This window comes from Dasypus novemcinctus, chromosome 16 (genome assembly GCF_030445035.2).
Source record: "Dasypus novemcinctus isolate mDasNov1 chromosome 16, mDasNov1.1.hap2, whole genome shotgun sequence".
NCBI classification, from domain to species: domain Eukaryota; kingdom Metazoa; phylum Chordata; class Mammalia; order Cingulata; family Dasypodidae; genus Dasypus; species Dasypus novemcinctus.
In genome coordinates, this window is record NC_080688.1 from 75,072,349 (window position 1) to 75,092,579 (window position 20,231).

The window sequence follows — 20,231 nt, forward strand, 5'->3', positions numbered from 1 at the left end:
CCTCCCTCCCACATCAGAGGTCCCAGGTTCCGTTCCCAGTGCCTCCTAAAGAAACAAGACAGACACAGCAAGTGCAAACAACAAGAGGGTGGGGAGAAATAAATAAATAAAATAAATCTTAAAAAAAACCAAAAGCATCACTGAAAAACAAACAAAACTCCCAAGGCCCAAGCTACTCACATACCAAATTACATCACGCTCTCTGGGATGGAACTTAAAGCTCCCCAGGTTGTTCCTTGTGTAGTCAGGTTTGAGGACCATTGCTTGAGAGTCTTTTCTAATCTGAGAAGTCTCTTGTACTCTGTGGATCAGGGCTTCTGGGAGGTCAAAGTGCATATGAATCTCCTGGGAATTTGGGAAAAATGCACATTCTCATGCAGGAGGTCTGCAGCCCACAATGCCAGTAACAGAGCTGTAGGGTCTGTTCATTTTCTCTGATGATTTAACACTGACTTGAGTACAGCTACTGCAGTGAGCCAGGACATTAAAGGATCTGCACGTCCAGGACAGCAATGGTACTTGGCAGAAGTGGCACAGTGGGCTTGGTGATTAATAACAAAATAAATGTTTGTGTTACTCCCTGATTTGGCCATGAAGTAGTGCTGACAAGGGAGGTGTGACTGCTGTATGCTGCAAGACGAGCAATTAAAAGCCTCTGTCCTTCCAGCCATCAGCAGAAGCCTGCCTTTTCAACCCTCTGGGCTCATTGCTTTAATAGTTTTTTGTACCTGAATTCAAGATCTCCAGTTGTTCAGTCACAGATATGAAAACTGTATTGCAAGAAGGTTTAGAATGTCTGCTTATATTTTCCCAAGCCAAGGAAAGAAGATTTATTAGAGACCTACTATTTTTCGCACTCCATGTCGCTGGAGGGCCGTGCATATTTTCAAGCAGATTTATACCTTATTCTTTTACCACCTTCCTAGCTACTAGACAGAATTTAGATGAACACGAAATTTCATGCCATATCAGCCCAAATCTGCCTAGCCAAGAAGAGGTGTATCTTCTGCTCTATTACCAAAACTCCCACTGGGAACTAGTGGCCTAGGCTAGTAGTTGGCCCCTTGGGAGGCACATTTCATCCTTAAGCTGTGAATACATCATTTAGAAGGAGTCTCTGGACTTGCATTTGAATTCTGTCTCTGTGTCTCTCCCACCCTTTAGCTTTCTGTTTTAAAGCAGAACATCCTGGGAAGCGGACTTGGCCCAATGGATAGGGTGTCTGCCTACCACATGGGAGGTCCAAGGTTCAAACCCCGGGCCTCCTTGACCCGTGTGGAGCTGGCCCATGCGCAGTGCTGATGCGCGCAAGGAGTGCCCTGCCACGCAGGGGTGTCCCCCGCGTAGGGAGAGCCACCCAGAGCGAAAGAAAGTGTAGCCTGCCCAGCAATGGCACCACACATAGAGAGCTGACACAGCAAGAAGACACAATGAAAAGAAACACAGATTCCCAGAAAAGAAACACAGATTCCCGGTGCTGTGTGAAAAGAATGCAAGTGGGCACAGAAGAACACACAGCGAATGGACACAGAGAGCAGACAGTGGGGGAGGAGAGAGAACTAAATAAAATAAATCTTTAAAAAACAAAACAAAACAGTATTATTTAAAAAATATATATATATATAAAGCCTTTTCAACCAACCAACAATCTTGGAAAAATTGGACCTCCACAGGCAAAAAAAAAACCCAAAGCCAAAACCTAAACCTCATACCTTATAAAAAATAACTAAACATGGATCATAGACTTAAAGGTAAAACAAAACCATAAAACATTTAGGAAAAAATAGGGGGGAATCTTTGGGATCTAGAGCTAGTCAAATAGTTCCTAGACTTGACACCAAAAGCATGATTCATAAAAGGAAAAAATGATAAATTGGACCTCACCAAAATTTAAAAACTTTTGCTCAGTGAAAGCCCATGTGAAGAGGGTGAAAAGAAAAGCTATAGACTTGGGGAAAATTTGTGCAAACCATGAAAGGACTAATATCTAGAAATATGAAGAACTCCCACAACTCAGTTAAAAAACAACAATAATCTGATAGAGAATGGGCAAAAGACACGAAGGGACAATTCACCAAAGAGGCTATATAGGTGGCATATAAGCTCATTATATAATGTGAATCATTATATAATATTATTAGCTTCTGTGGAACTGCCAATTAAAAGGACAATGAGACATCATTACATACCTATTAGAGGGGCCAAAATAAAACATAGTAACACCAAATGCTGGCAAGGGTGTGGAGAAACTGGATACTCTCACATTGCTGCTGGGAACGTAAAATAGTACATCCACTCTGGAATACAATTAGGCTGTTTCTCTAAAAACTAAATGTGTAACTACCATACAACTCAGCAATTACATTCCTGGGCATTTATCTCAGAGGAATAAAAACTGGTGTTCAGGAAGCAGATGTGGCTCAAGCAGTTGCACTCCAGCCTCCCACATGGGAGGTCCTGGGGTCAGTTTCCAGTGCCTTCTAAAAATACAAAAAACAAACAAACGAAAAAATCAACTCAGGGAAGCCGATGTGGTTCAGCAGTTGAGCATCGGCTTCCCACATATGAGGTCCTGGGTTCAATGCCCAGCCACTGGCACCAAAAAACAAAAACCAAAACCCCAAAACTCATGTTCACACAAAAACCTGTACACAAATGTTTTATTGGTGAGAGACAAAAACTGAAATCAGCCCGAATGTCCTTCAAGTGGTGAACGGTTCAACCAATTGTGGTATATGCATACCATGGAATATTCCCCAACCATAAAAAGGAACTAACATTTGATACACTCAACAACTTGGATAACTCTCCAGGGGATTATGGAAAGTGAAAAAAGCCAATTCTAAAAGTTTACATATTGTATTATTCCACTTAAATAACATGTTCGAAATGACAAAATTTTAGAAATGTAGGACAGATCACGGTTGCCAGAGGGCGAGGATGGGGGACAGCAGGACAGAGTTCAGTGTGGTTATTAGAGACCCTCGTGGGGTTGGAAACGTTCAAGACCTTGACTGCAGTGGTGCATACGTGAACCTATAGAGGTGATAATTTCTGTAGATCTTAACACATTCTGCACAACATCATGAATGTAAATAATGCCACTGAATTGTACACCAAATGGTTATACACACATACTGAAAAGTACAAGAAAAACTGGGGAGGGAAGTGGACGTGACTCAATTGATAGAGCATCTGCCGACCATATAGGAGGTCTGGGGTTCAAACCCAGGGCCTCCTGACCCATGTGGTAAGCTGGCCCACATGCAGTGCTGCCGCATGCAAGGAGTGCTGTGTCACGCGGGGGACATGTGCAAGGAGTGCACCCCATAAGGAGAGCTACCCAGCGCGAAAAAAGTGCAGCCTGCCCAGGAGTGGCGCCACACACACACAGAGCTGATGCAGCAAGATGAAACAACAAAAAGAGACACAGATTTCCGGTGCCACTGACAAGAATACAGGCGGACACAGAAGAACACACAGTGAATGTACACAGAGAGCAGACAACAGGGGGGAAGGGGAGAGAAATAAATAAAATAAATCTTTACCAAAAAAAAACACAAAAACTGGGGAAATCTGAATAAGATCAGCTGGATTGCATCAATGTCATTATCCTGGTTGTGATATTACAGTTTTGCAAAATGTTAACAGTGGAGGAGCCTGGGCAAAGTGTCCAAGGGATCTTTCCATATTTTTTCTTACAACTGCCTGTGCATCTATAATTTTCTCCATAAAAATTTTAATTAAAAAAAATTAAAACTATCTGCAGCCCATCCTCAAGATGTTTGTAATAGAGGGAGAATGGATATATGTATTAAGAAGGTAAATAATAAAATAAAGCTGCTAAAACTAACAGTTATTAAATGTGAACTGGATAGTAGGCTATGGGATAAGTATTTCACTGGCAAGATTTTATCATATCCTCACACTGGATGCAATTAAGTATTACCATCATTTGTTTTTATAGATGAGAAAACGGAGGCTAGGAGAGCTTAAATAATTTTTCCCAGAGTCACAGAATCACAAACTTGGGTCTGGAAGCCACTACCTATATGAAGGATGTGGCCCTAACGCTATGGGTCTCTCCGAAAGGAGAAAGTGCACTTAGGAACGAGGAACGCTCTCAGGTGGAGGGGCAACTCAAAGGTCGCTGCAGGAGCTGGATCTTGAAGGGCAAGTTGGACTAAGCTAGTTCATAACAAGGAGGGCAAGGGCACTCCAGACAGGAAGATGGAAAATTGACCACACGACTGAAAAAGAAGGATCAGGAAACTGGAGTGTCCTCCTGCTTGGCCTTTGGGAAGCAGACAGAAGCAATGTTGTGGGAGAGCTTGAGAGCCAGATTAATGCCAAGGATCTTCCTGGATCTAATTAGCAATTTTTGAAGGGCAATGAAACACTGATGACACCAAGGTTGCATGTGAATATCCAGCATTCACAAGGGAACCCAAGGTATGGATGGCTTAGCACGAACCAATCCATCCCCAGGGCCAAAAGCACAATGGAAAACCAGGTCCCAATAGTGGAGAGTTGGTAGCATGGTCTTTCGTGTGAAGGAAATAAAAATATATGCTTGTGAAAATCAAAACCATAAGGGGCTTGAGACCAGTGATCATTAGAATCCCACATAACTAACACATGGAATTTAATCTAGTACTATATAGCTGCATATTTATTCAATAATTGAGTGCCAATTACGTGGCAGGCACTATTCCAGGGACTTGAGATACATTGGTGAGTAAAACACAGTGATTCCCCTTTTGTCATGGAGCTTGCCTTCTGTGCTTTGTGCTAATTCCTGATTGGGAAGATTCTTGATCGCTAGAGTCTAAGGATATATTTCCATACTGCATACTTAAGATCCCAATGAGAAATGCAAATCTCTCTGGGGTGAAACTGGACAGCTATGCAGAAGGAGAGACACAGCATTTCTGATTTAAGAGTGAGCATGATCTTATCCCAGTGTGGCTACAGGGAAACTTAAGATGGGCAGATTATCAGACCTTGCCTCTGAATTGGATCAGTGGAGCGAGATCAAAACCAAGGTGAAGGGTTGGCAGTGTGACACTTGAAGATGATTCAAGTTAGCCTGGGGTAGCCTCTCTGCTTTCCACTCCCTATCTGGAGTAAATTTTGGAATTTTCCATAGATGCAGAGAAATTGGGGGCTTTCTAATCCCAAACCTGCAGAAGTACTATTTGAAGATAAATCATAATAAGGTGGCCTCGAATTGTAAAAAAGGAACAGGAAGACAGGATGTAAATATACCTGGAGATGCATATTTAGGCAGGAGGTATTCTACAGTATAGCCTTGTTATTATAACAGAATTAGAGATATGGAAGATTTCTCAGAATGTTAAAAGCAACATGCAGTTGAAGACACAATACTAAAAGACAACCTGCGGGTCAACTGTTTCTACAAAAAGACACCTGAAGGTAAGTGAATGAGGTGAGAGTCAAAGTGGGCAAATTTATTAATATTATCTCAAACCCAGGATTTTTAACCATTTCAAGTTTTTAGGTTTCCACAAGACCCAAATATCTGAGAATAAATATTTAAAATTTCTTTTGACTTAGTTATGGAAAGATTCATCACTCCTTTTAAAAACACTACTATAAAAAATTTCATTTGGTTCCCAATGGCCCCCAATACTTCCGTCACATTCACAATGATATTTGGCCATCTGCTGTAAATTTGACCCTGTTTTGTATGTATGTAAGAAACAGACATCCTACTGTTGGAGAGTAATATTTTGCATGGGTAAAAGAATCTTTACTTTCAAATATGCCCATGCCTGTGGCATAATTTTTACTGCATTAGTCAAAGGAAAATAAATGCCCCAGAAATAAAGATCCTGTTTCTTACTTAGTGCTGCACATTGCTCTCAGAGGTACAGCTTCCTTTCAAGTTTCTGATTGTTCCTTGAGTAGAAGGTCAACCCTGCTACTGAGCACAAGTTGAGAAATGGTCCTACTATCTGCAGAATGCAAGCTCTTCTGATTGCTTTTGAAAGAGTAATGTTCATGGTTCTGAAATAATTGCATTAGTCACACCACAAAGCAAAAGTCAGACCTTGAGTTGACAGCTACTGGGGTGGGTATGTATTCCTGAATGTGTGTATGCATATGTGAGCAAAAGAGTTCCATAAAACTTTGACATATACAAGAATGGGCACAAGACAGATGACCCTGGTCCCAAAGGGGGCCCACTCTATCTGGCGGCACTGCCAGTAAACAAGGAAGCTGCGGGTCCCCGGGGCTCTGGATCTCAGAATTCAGTAGAAAGCACAACCTGAGGGCGATACGGCTCTCTCCTCCAGCTCCTCTCAGTTTTTGGCAGTGTGGGGAGCCAGAGATAGCCTCCCATAATGGTGGGTCTAAAACTTGCATTGTCAATAGCCCCTTCCCCTCTATGTACTCCTTTTTGGCCACTTTATTCCCAACCTTTAGTTATATCAGTAATTTGCACAATGACACATACTCAAAGTGGACAAGCAACTGTAAAAAGTCACTTCGCTGAGGAAGGAAAAGAATTTTATGAATAGAAAAGGCAATGTTGTATTAATTGACATGAAAAATTACCATTGTAAATTAACTTTGTATTAATAGCTGGCCAAACCACTCCATAAACTCATCTTGGGCATGGATCTGTTATTGATGTGCAAGCTGCTAAATGGCATGTGTTAAATGACTGTGAATAGAAGAAAGTGGGCTATTCTGCAAAAAGAAAAGAGTAAATATGGCTTTTATGTGGAAAATTTGACAAGGGGCCAGAACAATTTGATTAATAAAAACTACCTCAGATCTGGAGTTCTTTAAATTGGCTATTTTATGATTGGGTCTTTAGAAATCAATGATTACATTTTTTATTTCTTTATGGACAGAATTCAGTAACTATGAATGCATTTGAGTATTTTTTTAGTCTTCTATAAAAAAACAATACAAGGATCCTACTACAAAGTTGAAGGAAGAATGGAATACAAGGTGTAGTAAGAAAATTGATAAAGCATTTATTTACAAAAATCCAATGTTGGCCAAAGTACAGTACCAATCCAAAGCCTATTTGGAACCCTTTAAAATTAAAAACATAAAGTCAGGTATCAAGTATTACATCCTTTGGCCATGTCCACATTTAATTCCATCTCTTGAAATATACCCCAAATTGGTAAGAGGGGAAAACAAAACTACTTGCTGGCAGTATTTTCTTTAATTATTTTATACTTTGTGACCTAAGTAAAACAAACATCCAATCTGAAACATTCCATCAGCATAGCAAAATCGATTTTGTCTACTTTCTTCAGCATCACAAAGTAAATCTGACAAGTCTTTCAGACACGCTAGAAATGGTCAATTGTGCTTATCAATTCTGCTTAAAGTCAGAAGGCACCAAAAGAATCCTTTTTTTTTTCCCTTTAAAGCCTACACCCAAAACACTTGCTTGAGAAACTTTCTGAATAGTGACATTGCCTGGTAAAACACATGCAGTAGACAAAATATCAGATTTCTTTTTCCAGCTGTCCAGAAGCCCATTAGAGCCTCTTACTTCTATCAGTCTTTTGCTATAATTAGGATGGCTTAGGGCTTATCTGGGCCTTTTTTCAAAACCAGATTTCCTTCCTTGCAGCAGCAGCTGTCATTTCCAAGTGCCCTCATGGTCCTGAGAGACTTGTTTCTGATTTACATTATGGTACAGCCACCGTGAAGACAAAGTGAGGGGAGAGGCATGCACACACACAAACACATTTTACCTTGCCATTTTTTAAAAGGGGAGTCTCACCTGAGGATGATCGCTCTGGTCCGGAGCCTGGCTTGTTTCAAATAGTTTAACCTGCAGCCCTTCTCCCTCCACATCTGCATGTCCTTCTTCTTTGGGGAATGAGTCTGTTGCTGTTTGAAGGGTTTTTGCTCCTTGCTCTGCTTGGGTTGCAAGGGCCCCGTCTTGGGCATGCAACCAGGAGTTAAGATCAAGAGTTTCTGCTCCGACACGAGAATTCTCTCTTTCCTCACACCAGATAAGTGGGTGCATAACAGTTTCTTTTGAATATAGGAGATTAAGTGTGTCTTCTGCTGCACTTTCTTTGAGGTTGGTGTTCAGCTTCTTGGTTTTCCCCTTCATTCCTGGTTTCCTTACCCTGACAGGCTTCTGTGAGCCCCTCTTGCTCAGTAAGTCCTTTCCCCCTACTCTTTTCTCAGCTGTGGTCTCCAAACACTGGTTCATCCCTGACTTTCTTAACTCACCAGACAAGGGCTTCATCTCTGTTGGGGCTTGATCCATGTTTAGCAGATTGTCACTGGTGAATTCCTCTCCTGCGTGGTGGCGGTCTCTGGTTTCTCCTTGAATTCCTGGACAATCATTTTCAGCAGCCGCACAAACAAATCTCCCCTGGTCTGTCACCGTAGACGTTCCATCCTGCTGAGGTCCCAAAGTAAGGGTCATTCCTGTGTGCAGGGACGAGGGACTATGCAGGGAGGCACCGCTGCTCCTTATCCCCACTTCTTGGGGTTGTGAGTGATAACCACAGAAGCCAGTGGTAGCATCCATAGGCCCAGTGTTATCTGACACCTGAGACTGACAACCCATTTCACTGAGGAAATGCTCACACCCACCCAGGCAACACTCACTGAATTCTGTTCCTTCGTCATCGCTTTCTAATAAAAAAACATGGACAGTCCCCTGCAGGTTCCTTTGCCAAATGGCATTAGAGTAATCCGTCATAACATCGGAACATTCCAGATACTCCAGGTCATCATCTGAAAACTCCTCCGTGTAGGTTAGGGTTATCTCTGGGCAAAGTTCATAATCACTGTCAGAACCTTCACTGGAAACCTGTGGGCAGAGTTGCTTGGCACTGTATTCTGGGTAAATGGGGATGGTTGCCTCAGAAAGCGGTAGGCTGAGGCTACTGCATTTCTCTACTTTGGGATTTTGATGACTGGAGTTTAAGACTTCATCTTTAGGGCTGTCATTGTCAAGGGCATTGTCCATGAACTCTGATACTTTGGAATGCACTGTTCTGTGGCAATATACATCTTGCCTTTCGGGAGTATTACTGGAATTAAGAAAAAGCAACAATTCTGCAATGTCTTCTGTGTCATTCTGATCACACACCTCTTGAGTTTGCCTTGTCCCTTGAATATCCAAAGGCTTTTCAGAACTGGCTACATTAAAGTCATTGTTGGCCAATAATTGGAGTGAGCATAGGCAGTTGACTCCAGGAGGAGAGGAATCAGTTGACATGGGAGTGCCTGAGGGGATATTTTCTTCTTCCTTGTAGGGATGTTCTTTCTCATCAATCTGATTAGCACTTTCCTCCTCATATGTCTCTGTGGCATGTCTCCATCCTGTATCCACATCACCTTTTGCGTTAGGAGAGAGTTGTGGGTTCTCCAACGAGCACTCAACTTCAATGGCAGCTGAACAGCAGATCATTCCAAAACAGTTTTTAGCAGTGATTTGATAAATAGCAGCATCATTTTTGGAACAGCTAGGATGAAGAGAATATACAGGTAAGTTTGCCACATTTGGTAGTGCATGCCAGCATTTTTTGCATCATGGCACATAGAGAAAATAACCATATTTTTTTATCGCATGCTCAAGGAGGTTTGTGGCCTCCGTGGCTCGTGGGCAGAACCTACTGGTCCGTTTGACTCCACTGCCCTAGTGCAGAAAATCCTGGAAGCTTCACATTTTCCCTAAAAAGCTTTCCACAATCTTACCCCAAGTTGAAAATGTTGAGAATTGTTTAGCTCAATGAGGGGAAAGTTGTATCATCTAGTTCTTCTCTCCTTTGGTTTTAGGTTGCTTTTAATGTTATGGGAATTTGAAAGGGCATTATTTTCTGGAATGAGACAACGTACCCAAGTAACTGAAGTAGTGTACCTCAGGTGGTTGGAAGAGTGTGAGCAATAACTCTTTTTAAACCCATGCTCAGAGGGCACAGTTCTTGCCATGAGGCAGTAAAGATGACACTATGCTAAGGTTCCGTGGATGACTTACTTTAATGTGACTATAAGTTCTGAACCACAGCCCGTGAGCCTGCTGACTGGGAACCCACGGTCACATGCCATCCTGACTCACATCAGTTAAGCCAAGTGTTCAGCTTCCATCCAGCACAAGAGGCAGCAGAATCCTGGATCAGGGCAAGCCTTGCTCTCCTGGCCCCAGGAGGAAAGGTACGTCCTGTGGCTCCTCCCCTTCCGGGTTGGAGCCTCCGGGGAAAACATAGCTTCTTGTACTCTTCTGACCCTTTCCCACTAGACCTTTTCCTATCTGGGCTCGGCAGTCCCACCAAAAACCTAAGCTTGCTTTATAATGGACGCTCTTACTTATCTCATTGACCTTACTGGAATGGTAATTGTGCTACTGTCAATCATTTGTTATCCAGCTCACAACTCAACAACCAGGTCCAGAAGGCAGAAGTTGTGGGTCTGGCTTACACTTGGAGGCAAAGCTTAGATATTTATTGACTCATCCTCTGTGTAAAATATGCATAAATATCTAACCTAGAGGGGGGCAGTGTTAAAAACACACGGCTCAGCCAGTTTTCCTTATCCTTTCCCTTTCTCACCAGAAGGACCCCTTTGCCTCTTCAAGTTTATAAGTGCTCATCAGCCCTCAACTATTGGATGTCTGCTTACATTTTCAAGGAGTCATTTCTAATTTCAATTCTACTGATGCTTTGTTTAGTTGGCTCCCAAATAGAAGTCACTTAGGGATGGCTGAAGTTGGCTAAGCCTTACCTGCAGCTGGTATCTGGTTTTGCTTTGGCCAACAGCACAAGAAGACTGATGTTCAGGGCAACTTGCTGAGGCAAACAGAACCTGCCTCAGTCTATTTCACAGGGTCATTCTGAGGTTAAAATGAGAAAATAAATCTGAAGGGTCCTTGCAAAGTGGAAACTTTATGCAAGAATGTGGAAGTATGAAAAGCAGGTTTCAGTTGGCCGAGTGGTTCTCAGGAAGCATGCAGAAGAATCATCTGGGAACTCTATTTAAAATTCCAGAATTAGAATCCTGGGGAAAGGGCCTGAGAATCTGCTTTAAGAGATCTGGAAGATATTCTAATATAAAATGTCTTTGGCCTATCCTTATACACATCCTCTTAATTAGACTTAAGTCTCTAAGTTAAAGCTGAGTCTTTTCAGTGGGAGGAATAAGTGAAAAATGCCTTTTGCTTGAGTTTCAGTTATCCGAGCCTTTTCCTTTATGTCCCTTTTTGATTAATTCTTAGAGATTTGGCCTTGGTTAAGAGCTTACAGGGAGCATAAAACACACTATAAGCCCCTAGAAAATTGCAAATAACTCTGATTTCCTGACCTATCCAAACCACAAACCCTCTGCAAAGAAACCACCTGCCCTGATGGTACCATGGCTTGTATGTAAAGAAAAGAGAGGAGCTAGAGCAGAAAAATAAGGCTAAGAAGCACAAAGGACCAGATAAGGAAGCAATAAAGGATGGAAACTGATAATTCTCAAGAATCAAAGAAGAAAAACAGAATTTCAGAAAAATATGGAAAAAATAATTGGGTTAAGTATATTTGACTTGTTCATGACTAAATAAACACTTGGGATTCTGCCATGTCATACTGATGTATGATTTTGTGGAACAGATATTTTAGTTGACATAAGATTTACAATTCACCCTGAGTAGACTTAAGAGGAAAAGGAACTATGATACGTATAATTAACTTCTCACTGGCTAATGAACATCTTTGAGAGAGTTATGATTTGTGGTTGACACATCCTTGATTATTATCACTAAGCGTTCTGAAGAAAAAGGGCAGGAAATCAGGCAAGGGACCCAGCACTTGTTGGATGCCTCATATGTTAAAGTGCTAGGTACTCCCTAGCTCAAAGGAGTTAAGTCATTTCTCCAGCATGACAAAGCTAGTTAGGGATAGAGTTGGGACTAGAAACCACACTTATCTGACTCTGAATCCTGGTTCTATGTAGGCTGTTAGAAAAGTAACATTCAGAGAAAGGAAGTGACAGAGTATAGAGAGATCACTTTGTACATAATGTGTTTCTGTCCTTTGGCTTCGTCTTCATCAGTCATTTGAAATATTTGTACCGAGTATGTACTGATGCTTGCTTTTTTCTTATGTTAAGAGCTGAGAAAGAGTCAAGGAGATGTACCAGATATCATGGCTAGCCCTAAAATGACTAAAAATCTACTAAGGGAAATAATATGAGCTTCTCAGAGAACCTGATAGGTCAGTTCTCTGTTAGGTTGTAAGTTACAAACTGAAAGGGCAAGGAGGAGTTCAGGGAAGGGACTGCAATGATAACAGTTAAAGTGGACTTGGGGCTTAGAATCATTGCCAGATCTGAGCCAAGAGAACTGTGTGTCCCACAGTAATTTGCAGGAATGTAAAACCCTCCAGTAAGAAATTCCCTGAACAGTTAATTGAGTTCCCTCCTTGTATATCTTTCCTACTGACTATGGGAAGCAGTAGCATTCTCCCACCCTGCTGTGAACATGTAGCTCAAATTCTCTAAGTTCTTTACAAATTAATGATTTCCATATTAAAGAAAAAAGTTATATAATCTCTTAAGTGGATGGGGCTTCTGAGTTTTACTCCTTAGGATAAGTCTAAACCAGAGATTCTCATACATTTTGGTCTCAGGAACCCTTTCTACTCTTAAAAATAATTGAGGACTCCAAAAAACTTCTTTATTAAAAACTAAAACTGAGGAACATGTAAAACATTTACTCACTCATTTTAAAATTAAAAACTCATGACATGTTAGCACAAATAACATATTTTTATGAGAAATAAAGGTATTCTTCCAAGAAAAGTAAAATTTTGTAAGAGTGGCATAGTTTTACATTTTTTCACATCTCTTTAATATCTGGCTTAATAGAAGACAGAAGGACAATGAACTTTTTGTATTTATCCATTGTATTTATCCACTGGTCTATATTACTTTTTTTTTCCTATGTGGTTGTGTCATCGTCTTTTCGGTGCATCACTTCACCGCACAGGTGCCTGTGCCTCTCCATACTGCACAGAGGCCTATGCCTATTCACACGGGTCTGGGATGCCTTTTTTCTTTTCTTTTTTTTTTTTTTTACCAACAGGTCCCAGGGATCGAACCCAGATCTTCCATATGGGAAACGGGAGCTCAATTGCTTGAGCCACAGCCGCTTCCCCTATATTGCATTTTAAATGCATCTTTTACCCACGTATGATTTTGTAATATTATGCATTGGTCATATGGAAAAACTTGGCTTATGAGATCTTTCAAATATTGACACATTTCATTTTACTAAAGAGATAGTATTAGACTGTACTTAATCCCAGAAAATCATGTTCTTAAAGCCGGTCCATTCCTGTGGGTCTGAAATTATCGTGGGTGGGACCTTTTGATTAGGTTACTTCAGTTAAGGTGTGACCCAGGGAGGGTCTTAATCTTACTGGAGTCCTTTATAAATGAATACAGAGAGACAGACAGAAAGCCATAGATGCAGACAAAAAGCCATAGAAGCCAGAAGCTGAGAGCAATGAAACCCAAAAGAGAAGAGACCAGCAAATGCCGTCATGTGCCATGCCTTATATACATATTTAAAGACAAAGGCTTTAAATTGGCTATTTTAAATATTTTCAAAAATGAAAGGGAACCATATCTAAAGTACCAAAGGAAAGTATGAGAGCAATGTCTCACAAAACAGAGAGTTTCATAAAAAGAGAGAAATGATAAAAAAAAAAAAGAACGAAATATAAATCCTGAATTTGAAAAGTACAATAGCAACTAGAAAACTCACAAGAGGGACTCAACCATGATTTGAACACCCAGAATAAAGAATGAGTGAACTTGAAGATAGATTAGTCGAGATTATCCAGTCTGAGGAACAGAAAGAAAAAGGAATGAAGAAAAATGAGCACGCTCAAGAGATCCATGGGGCACATCAAGCATACCAACATTTCCACCATGAGAATCCCAGGAGAGGAGAGAGAAAGAGGTGAAAGAATATCTGAAGAAACTGGAAGGGCAAGAAAAGTTCAGAGAAGGAACTGCAATGAGAGCTTAAATGCTTGGATTTTATCATTGGCAACAAATACTTTGAGTTTTCCTCAAAGTGACAGGCCTACTTGGTTCATTTTTGTGAAAATGTCCACAAAATATCCAAGGCTGAAAATGATTGTTTGTTCACTGTTCTTTCAAGTACAACTAGTGATCCATGAAAAATAAGTAACTAGTTCAGCTTGCAACTTAAATAATCATACAAGTGCTTCTCATCAAGATGATCATCATCTCAAGGAAATCCAGCAGAAATACTGTATGCATATTTCCCATCTCACCGCACAGGATATTTAAAAGGCTTGTATTGAGGTGTCAAGATTTAATAAAATTTATATATATATATATTTACAGATGCAGCAACAATATTATTAAGTAAAACTTCTTGTTTGTTTGTTTTTAACTGTGACTGTATGACAGAGAAGAAGTCTACATCAACTAGTGTAGTTGGATGCCACCGCCGTGACCTATGCTGAAGTACCAACATTTCACCTTCCATTGCTTTTTTTTTTTTTTTTTGAGGTACCAGGCCCAGGGATTGAACCCAAGACCTCGTAAATTTGAAGCTGATGCTCAAGCACTGAGCAGCATCACCTCCCAAGTTGTTTTTGCTTGTTTGCTTGTTGTTTTTGTTTTTAGGAGGCACTGGAAACCAAACCTGAGACCTCCTGTGTAGGGAGCAGTTGCTCAACAGCTTAAGCCACTTCCACTCCCCTCCATTGCTTTTTACTGTCAGTGCATATGTGATAAAGCAAATGATGATTAAGTACTTCTATGATGATAGTTTTGATTTGTGGAGCCCTTAAAAGTGTTTTAAGGATGCCCAAGGGTCCATGGACCACACTTTGAGAACCACTGATTTAAGCTCTTCACCAAAGGAAACTTTAAAATGCTCTCAGCATCCACTCACAACATAACATCTAGCAGAAAAGTGTCATTGGACTCGGGGAGATGGAAATTGGCACAGGTGCCTGATGGTTTTGTTCAGTGCAATCATTTACATGTACTCTTAGATGGAGGACTTAATCTCTGTAGACCTTAATTTTCTAATCTGTAAAAACATTATCTGGAGTCCACACTCTGAGATTCTGATATGACGCTCAATACAGGGTCTGTGCAATTAAATGTTGGGTAGGGAGAAACTGTTTCCACCAATTCTCCAGTGGCTTAACTCTGAAAGTTCCTCAGGACCCTGCTAACTCAGCATGGTTTCTTGCCTTGGGAACAAGGGCTGAATATGTGAGAAAGTAGAACACAGTGTCGTGGGGTCCAAGCATAGGGATGCCCACAAGGCCTGGGCAGAGTGGGGCAAGCATGCACAGGCCTAGTAACCTATCAAACAAGAAAATGAAGACACGGGGTTAGGGGATAGAATATACCAAGAAGTGCAAAGGGAAGATTGGACTGCTCTTCTCTTTCTAGCTACCAGCACAATATACCTATGAAAACTGATACACTTTTTTTTTAAGATTTATTTTTATTTATTTATTTACCTCCCCGCCCCCCCCCAACAGTTGTCTGTTCTCTGTGTCCATTCACTGTGTGTTCTTCTGTGACCACTTCTATCCTTATCAGCGGCACCGGGAATCTGTGTTTCTTTTTTTGTTGCGTCATCTTGTGTCAGCTGTCCATGTGTGTAGCACCATTCTTGGGCAGGCTGTACTTTCTTTCGCAGTGGGTGGCTCTCCTTATGGGGCGCACTCCTTGTGCGTGGGGCTCCCCTACGCAGGGGACACCCCTGAGTGGCACAGCGCTCCTTGCATGCATCAGCACTGTGCATGGGCCAGCTGCACACAGGTCAAGGAGGCCCAGGGTTTGAACCTTGGACCTCCCAAGTGGTAGGTGGATGCCTTATCCATTGGAACAAGTCTGCTTCCCCTGATACACTTTTAAATCCCTACATTTTATTCATCAGCAGCAGCAGCAGCATTTATCATCCCTAAGAGTATTTTATTCCTGCACGCATGGTTTCATACATCTACATATTGAATCTTAAGGTGAGTGACTCCACTAACTCGAATCAAATCAAGTATTCCAATGTGAACTGAAAGGTGAATTATCCCAGGCCTTGCTTCTGCACGCTCAATTTTGGTCTGCCCTGAGGCCATTTCACGGCTCTTAAGCAACTCTCCCAATAATAGGAAAACTGCTAAAGCCCAAACTATAGAATTTAACCATTTACCAGGATGAGAGGGAGGAGAAGCTGAAGCAATTGATCGGGGCTAAGATTTGGAATTCTCTCTGGATTTTTTATTTTTATTATTATTATTTTATTTATCTCTCCCCCCACCCCCAGTTGTCTGCTCTCTGTGTCCATTCACTGTGTGTTCTTCTGTGACCGCTTCTGTCCTTATCAGCGGCACCGGGAATCTGTTTCTTTTTGTTGCATCATCTAGTCGTGTCAGCTCTCCATGTGTGTGGCGCCATTCCTGGGCAGGCTGCACTTTCTTTCGCGCTGGGTGGCTCTCCTTACAGGGCGCACTCCTTGTGCATGGGGCTCCCCTACGCGGGGGACACCCCTGCGTGGCACAGCACTCCTTGCGTGCATCAGCACTGCACGTGGGCCAGCTCCACACGGGTCAAGGAGGCCCAGGGTTTGAACCGCAGACCTCCTATGTGGTAGGCAGACGCCCTATCCACTGGGCCAATTCCACTTCCCTCCTCTCTGGATTTTAGGGATCATACAACCCCTGTCCTGCACCACAGGTAACAGACCCTTTTCTGTATTCCACCTTCCAGTAGAAGAAAACAAGGACTGAGATGGAAAAGTCTAGTGTCTTCATCCTTGCAGCCAAGAATGCATGGGTGGGGAGATCTCTGTGAAGTTTTCCTTTCCATTGGTGTGAATTTTCTGAGCTCTGCAGGGAGGTAAATGCCCTCCATTACTTTTTACCATCCATGCACATGTGAACACAGTGGGAAAGGGCAAATAATGCCCTTGGCTCAATACCCTCAGCTCAATAAATACTTACATGATGACATCCATGTCCTTGCTGCAGTCATAGCACCAAGCCAGGGTCATAATATATTCTTAGGCTAGGTGCCTGTATTTTAGGGCATGCCTATCTGCTGCTATCAACGATTATATTGATTTATTTTTTTCAGTCCCAAAGCTATGTTTGTTATAGAGACAGAAGAAGAATACTAGAAACACACCAAATTTCTTGATCATATTTTCTATAAGCAGCTGGATTCATTTCGAAGGAATGAGATTTCTCATTCATTCATCAATTTACTCAGTTAGTTTATCCAAAAAAACCTATTGAACCACCCACCTGAAGAGCTGAATGGGATTAGAGCTGGGGGGCTCCTGGGCCTGTTGGCCTCTGGCCCAGCCTGCAGCCTTCCCCTGATCTGCTCTATATCACTGGGGCTGACTCCTTGTGGTTACGTCTCCCAGACGCCCTTGACCATGGACTTCATGCACTGAGCCAAAGGGAGGCAAGAGATTGGAGGGTGGGAGGAGGGGGGAAGCCAGAGTCTGGTGGCGCTTCCAGTAGTGGCTGCCCCTCTCCCAGTCACATGGGACAGGCCCACAAGGGTACCAGCTTCCGCCCCTGGCCCTGAACGGTAGCCCCGCAGCCCCCCTTGGTCTCTGCAGCCTAGGACGGAGGGGCTTCCTGCTGACGCTATGGGTTACCTCTGTGCTCCCGGCCGGACTCCTCACAGCCCCGCTCACTGAGGTAACCCTGCATCAAACACCTGGAAAGGGTTTTTGAGTTCCTGGTTAGATCTTGAAAAGAGATGCTTTATTTTACAGATGCTGAAGCTGAGGCTCTTCAATGACAGAGCTTCTAAAGGTACAGGAGGTGTCCATGACATATAAGGCACTGTGTTAGCCAATTTGTAGAAGACGAAGATGTAAATTTCTTTCCTCAAGGAGCTTCCCATTCAACAAGGGAGATGAAGTGTCTAAAGAGCCACAACACAGAACAGTATGTGCTAAGTGACATTAAAAATCATAGCAGTTATAGGGACTCGGACGGGGCTATAAGGTACTGAGAATAATAGTTTTGGGGGGAAACTCAGTCAAAGCAGGCCAAGGAAACCACGGTAGGCTTTTGATTGGAAAGATGGCATGTGCTTGGGATTGGCGAAGGGGTTGCGGCAGATGGTTCCAGGGAGAAGGAGCAGCACAAAGGCAAGTGGAGGTAGGAAAACTCAGGAAGCAATCGTGCCGTTTTCCCGTCTGAATCTAGGGGAGCGGTGGGCTGAAAGGTAGGGCCACTGCGTTCCTGACGGCTGAAGGACACTGCAGAGAGTGAGAAGGAATGCCAGGACCACAGGCGGATCCAGGCCTTGCCAGGAAAGCTGTGGAGGGTCTTTCATCCCAGACTGCAGGGCTTGGACCCCAGGCTCCCCTCCCCTGGGTTTGGACCCCAGGCTCCCCTCCACCGGGAAGCAGATCCAAGCAGCTGTTTAGGGAGGAAGGGAAAGTCATTCTGGAAGGTGCTAGCAGCGATTTACAGCCTACGAGGTGTGAGGAGGAAACACTTTTGCTCTCCATATCTTGGCTTGTGCTCTGGTTGAGCAGGAACGCCCCTTTCTTCCAGAGGTGCTACTGATTCTTTTTTTAAATTATGGGTGCAATTTTTCAATTTTTTTCAAATTTTTAAAAGAAGATTTAGATTACATAAATGTTACATAAAATCATAGGGGATTCCCATATGCTCCAACCCCTACCCCTCCCAAATGTCCTATTGATTCTTGAGTCATCATTTAACAAACATATAATTTTTCACTGAATACTTACCACACACTGCTAGGGGCTTGAGAAAGGAAACAAGAAAAGAGTGATGTAAACCTTGGTCCCTTCCCCTAGGGGAGCTGCCAGTTTTGCAGTGAGATAAGACTCCCAGGTATTAAACAAGAAGTAGTGTGTGATTTGCACCATCTAATATCGTGGAATTCCAGAAGGCACAGTTGAGGCAATGGGCGCTTCTGGAGGATAACAGGGGAGGTCAGAGCTGCAGGAGCTTCGGGAAGGGGGCCAGCAGCAGGGAACTTGAGCCCCGCTGGAAGGATTAAACTCTGGCTAGGTGGGGAAGGGGGGAGGGCATTCCGGGCAGGGGTAGCAGAGCTGGAATGAGCAGGCCATGTGAACGGGCAGTAAAGAAATGAGCTGGCGTAGGCAGTAACAGGAGGTGGGGCCACCGGGGGAGAGGGCCCCGAAGGACAGGAGCCACTGTGGGTTGGAAGGACTTTCCAAGTGGAAGCCGCAGAGGACAGCTCGACAGCTCGGGAGCACCACCTGGGAGCTAGCTGCAGAGGAAACTTACTTTTCTCCTTTAGCCAAGAGCAAGCCGGGACAGATCGATGGGCAGATAACATGTTCTGTGCAACACAGAGGCGGGGCTGACTCAGCAGCAAGCCTGCCTGGGTTGCTCCGCTGGCCCACCCACTGTGCCACTCTGGACAAGTCTAAACAGCTCTGGGCAATAACTGCATCCACAGCAGAGGACAGACAGGAGGACGGCTGGGTTCATATGAACACAGCCCTTAGAGCAGGGCCAGCACTCAGTAAGCACCAAATCAGTTGTTGTTGACCTTGGCTGGACATTAGAACCATTTGGGAAGCTTTTAAAAAATACCAATGCCAGGGCCCCACCAAAAATCAATTAGTGCAGCAGGTCAGGGCTGAGGCCTTAGCCATCGGGGTCTTTAAGGCTCCCCAGCGATTCTAATGGGCAGCCTGAGCTCAGAAGCACTGATGTTAGCTTTTGTTATCCTAGAACAGGGGTTCTTAACCTTTTATGTTCCATGGGCCCCTGTGCCAGTCAGGTGAGAACCACGGACCCCTTCTCAGAATGCGGCGGCAGAGTTCTATGACACACCCGCACCAATTGGTTCCCATAAGAACAATGTTTTTTTCGAATTTTCAATTCAAGCTCATTGATCCCCGAAATCTTCCCACAGACCTCTTGGTTGTTTTCCTGTCTGTTCTCTGTGTCCATTCACTGTGCGTTTGGGCCCCTGTCCTAGGGAATGGGTAAAATGTTAGCTTTTGTCCTAGGGTATGGGGTAAGGGCATCAGAAAAGTTGATGGTAAGAGGAGGGATCTTTCTTCCTTCTGACTCCTTAGCAGGGATTTCTTGGTTCTCGGTTGGCACTAAAACTTTCAGAGCCTCTGCCAGAGAGTCACTGAACAAGAAATGAGCAAATTAACTTCTGAAAGGAAAACAATCCTGTGGCACTATTACCTTCAGGCT

General features: G+C 43.0%; 1 protein-coding gene across 3 annotated transcripts in view; it reads right to left on the reverse strand.

Moving 5' to 3' along the window:
• ALPK2 (alpha kinase 2) overlaps window positions 1–20,231 on the reverse strand; it is a 146,160-nt gene that overhangs the window by 88,315 nt on the left and 37,614 nt on the right. For all 3 annotated transcript variants that reach the window (XM_058277804.2, XM_058277802.2, XM_058277803.2), the window contains one exon: window positions 7,778–9,485. In XM_058277804.2, coding sequence (XP_058133787.1) covers window positions 7,778–9,485 — 1,708 coding nt within the window. The remainder of the gene's footprint in view (window positions 1–7,777; window positions 9,486–20,231) is intronic.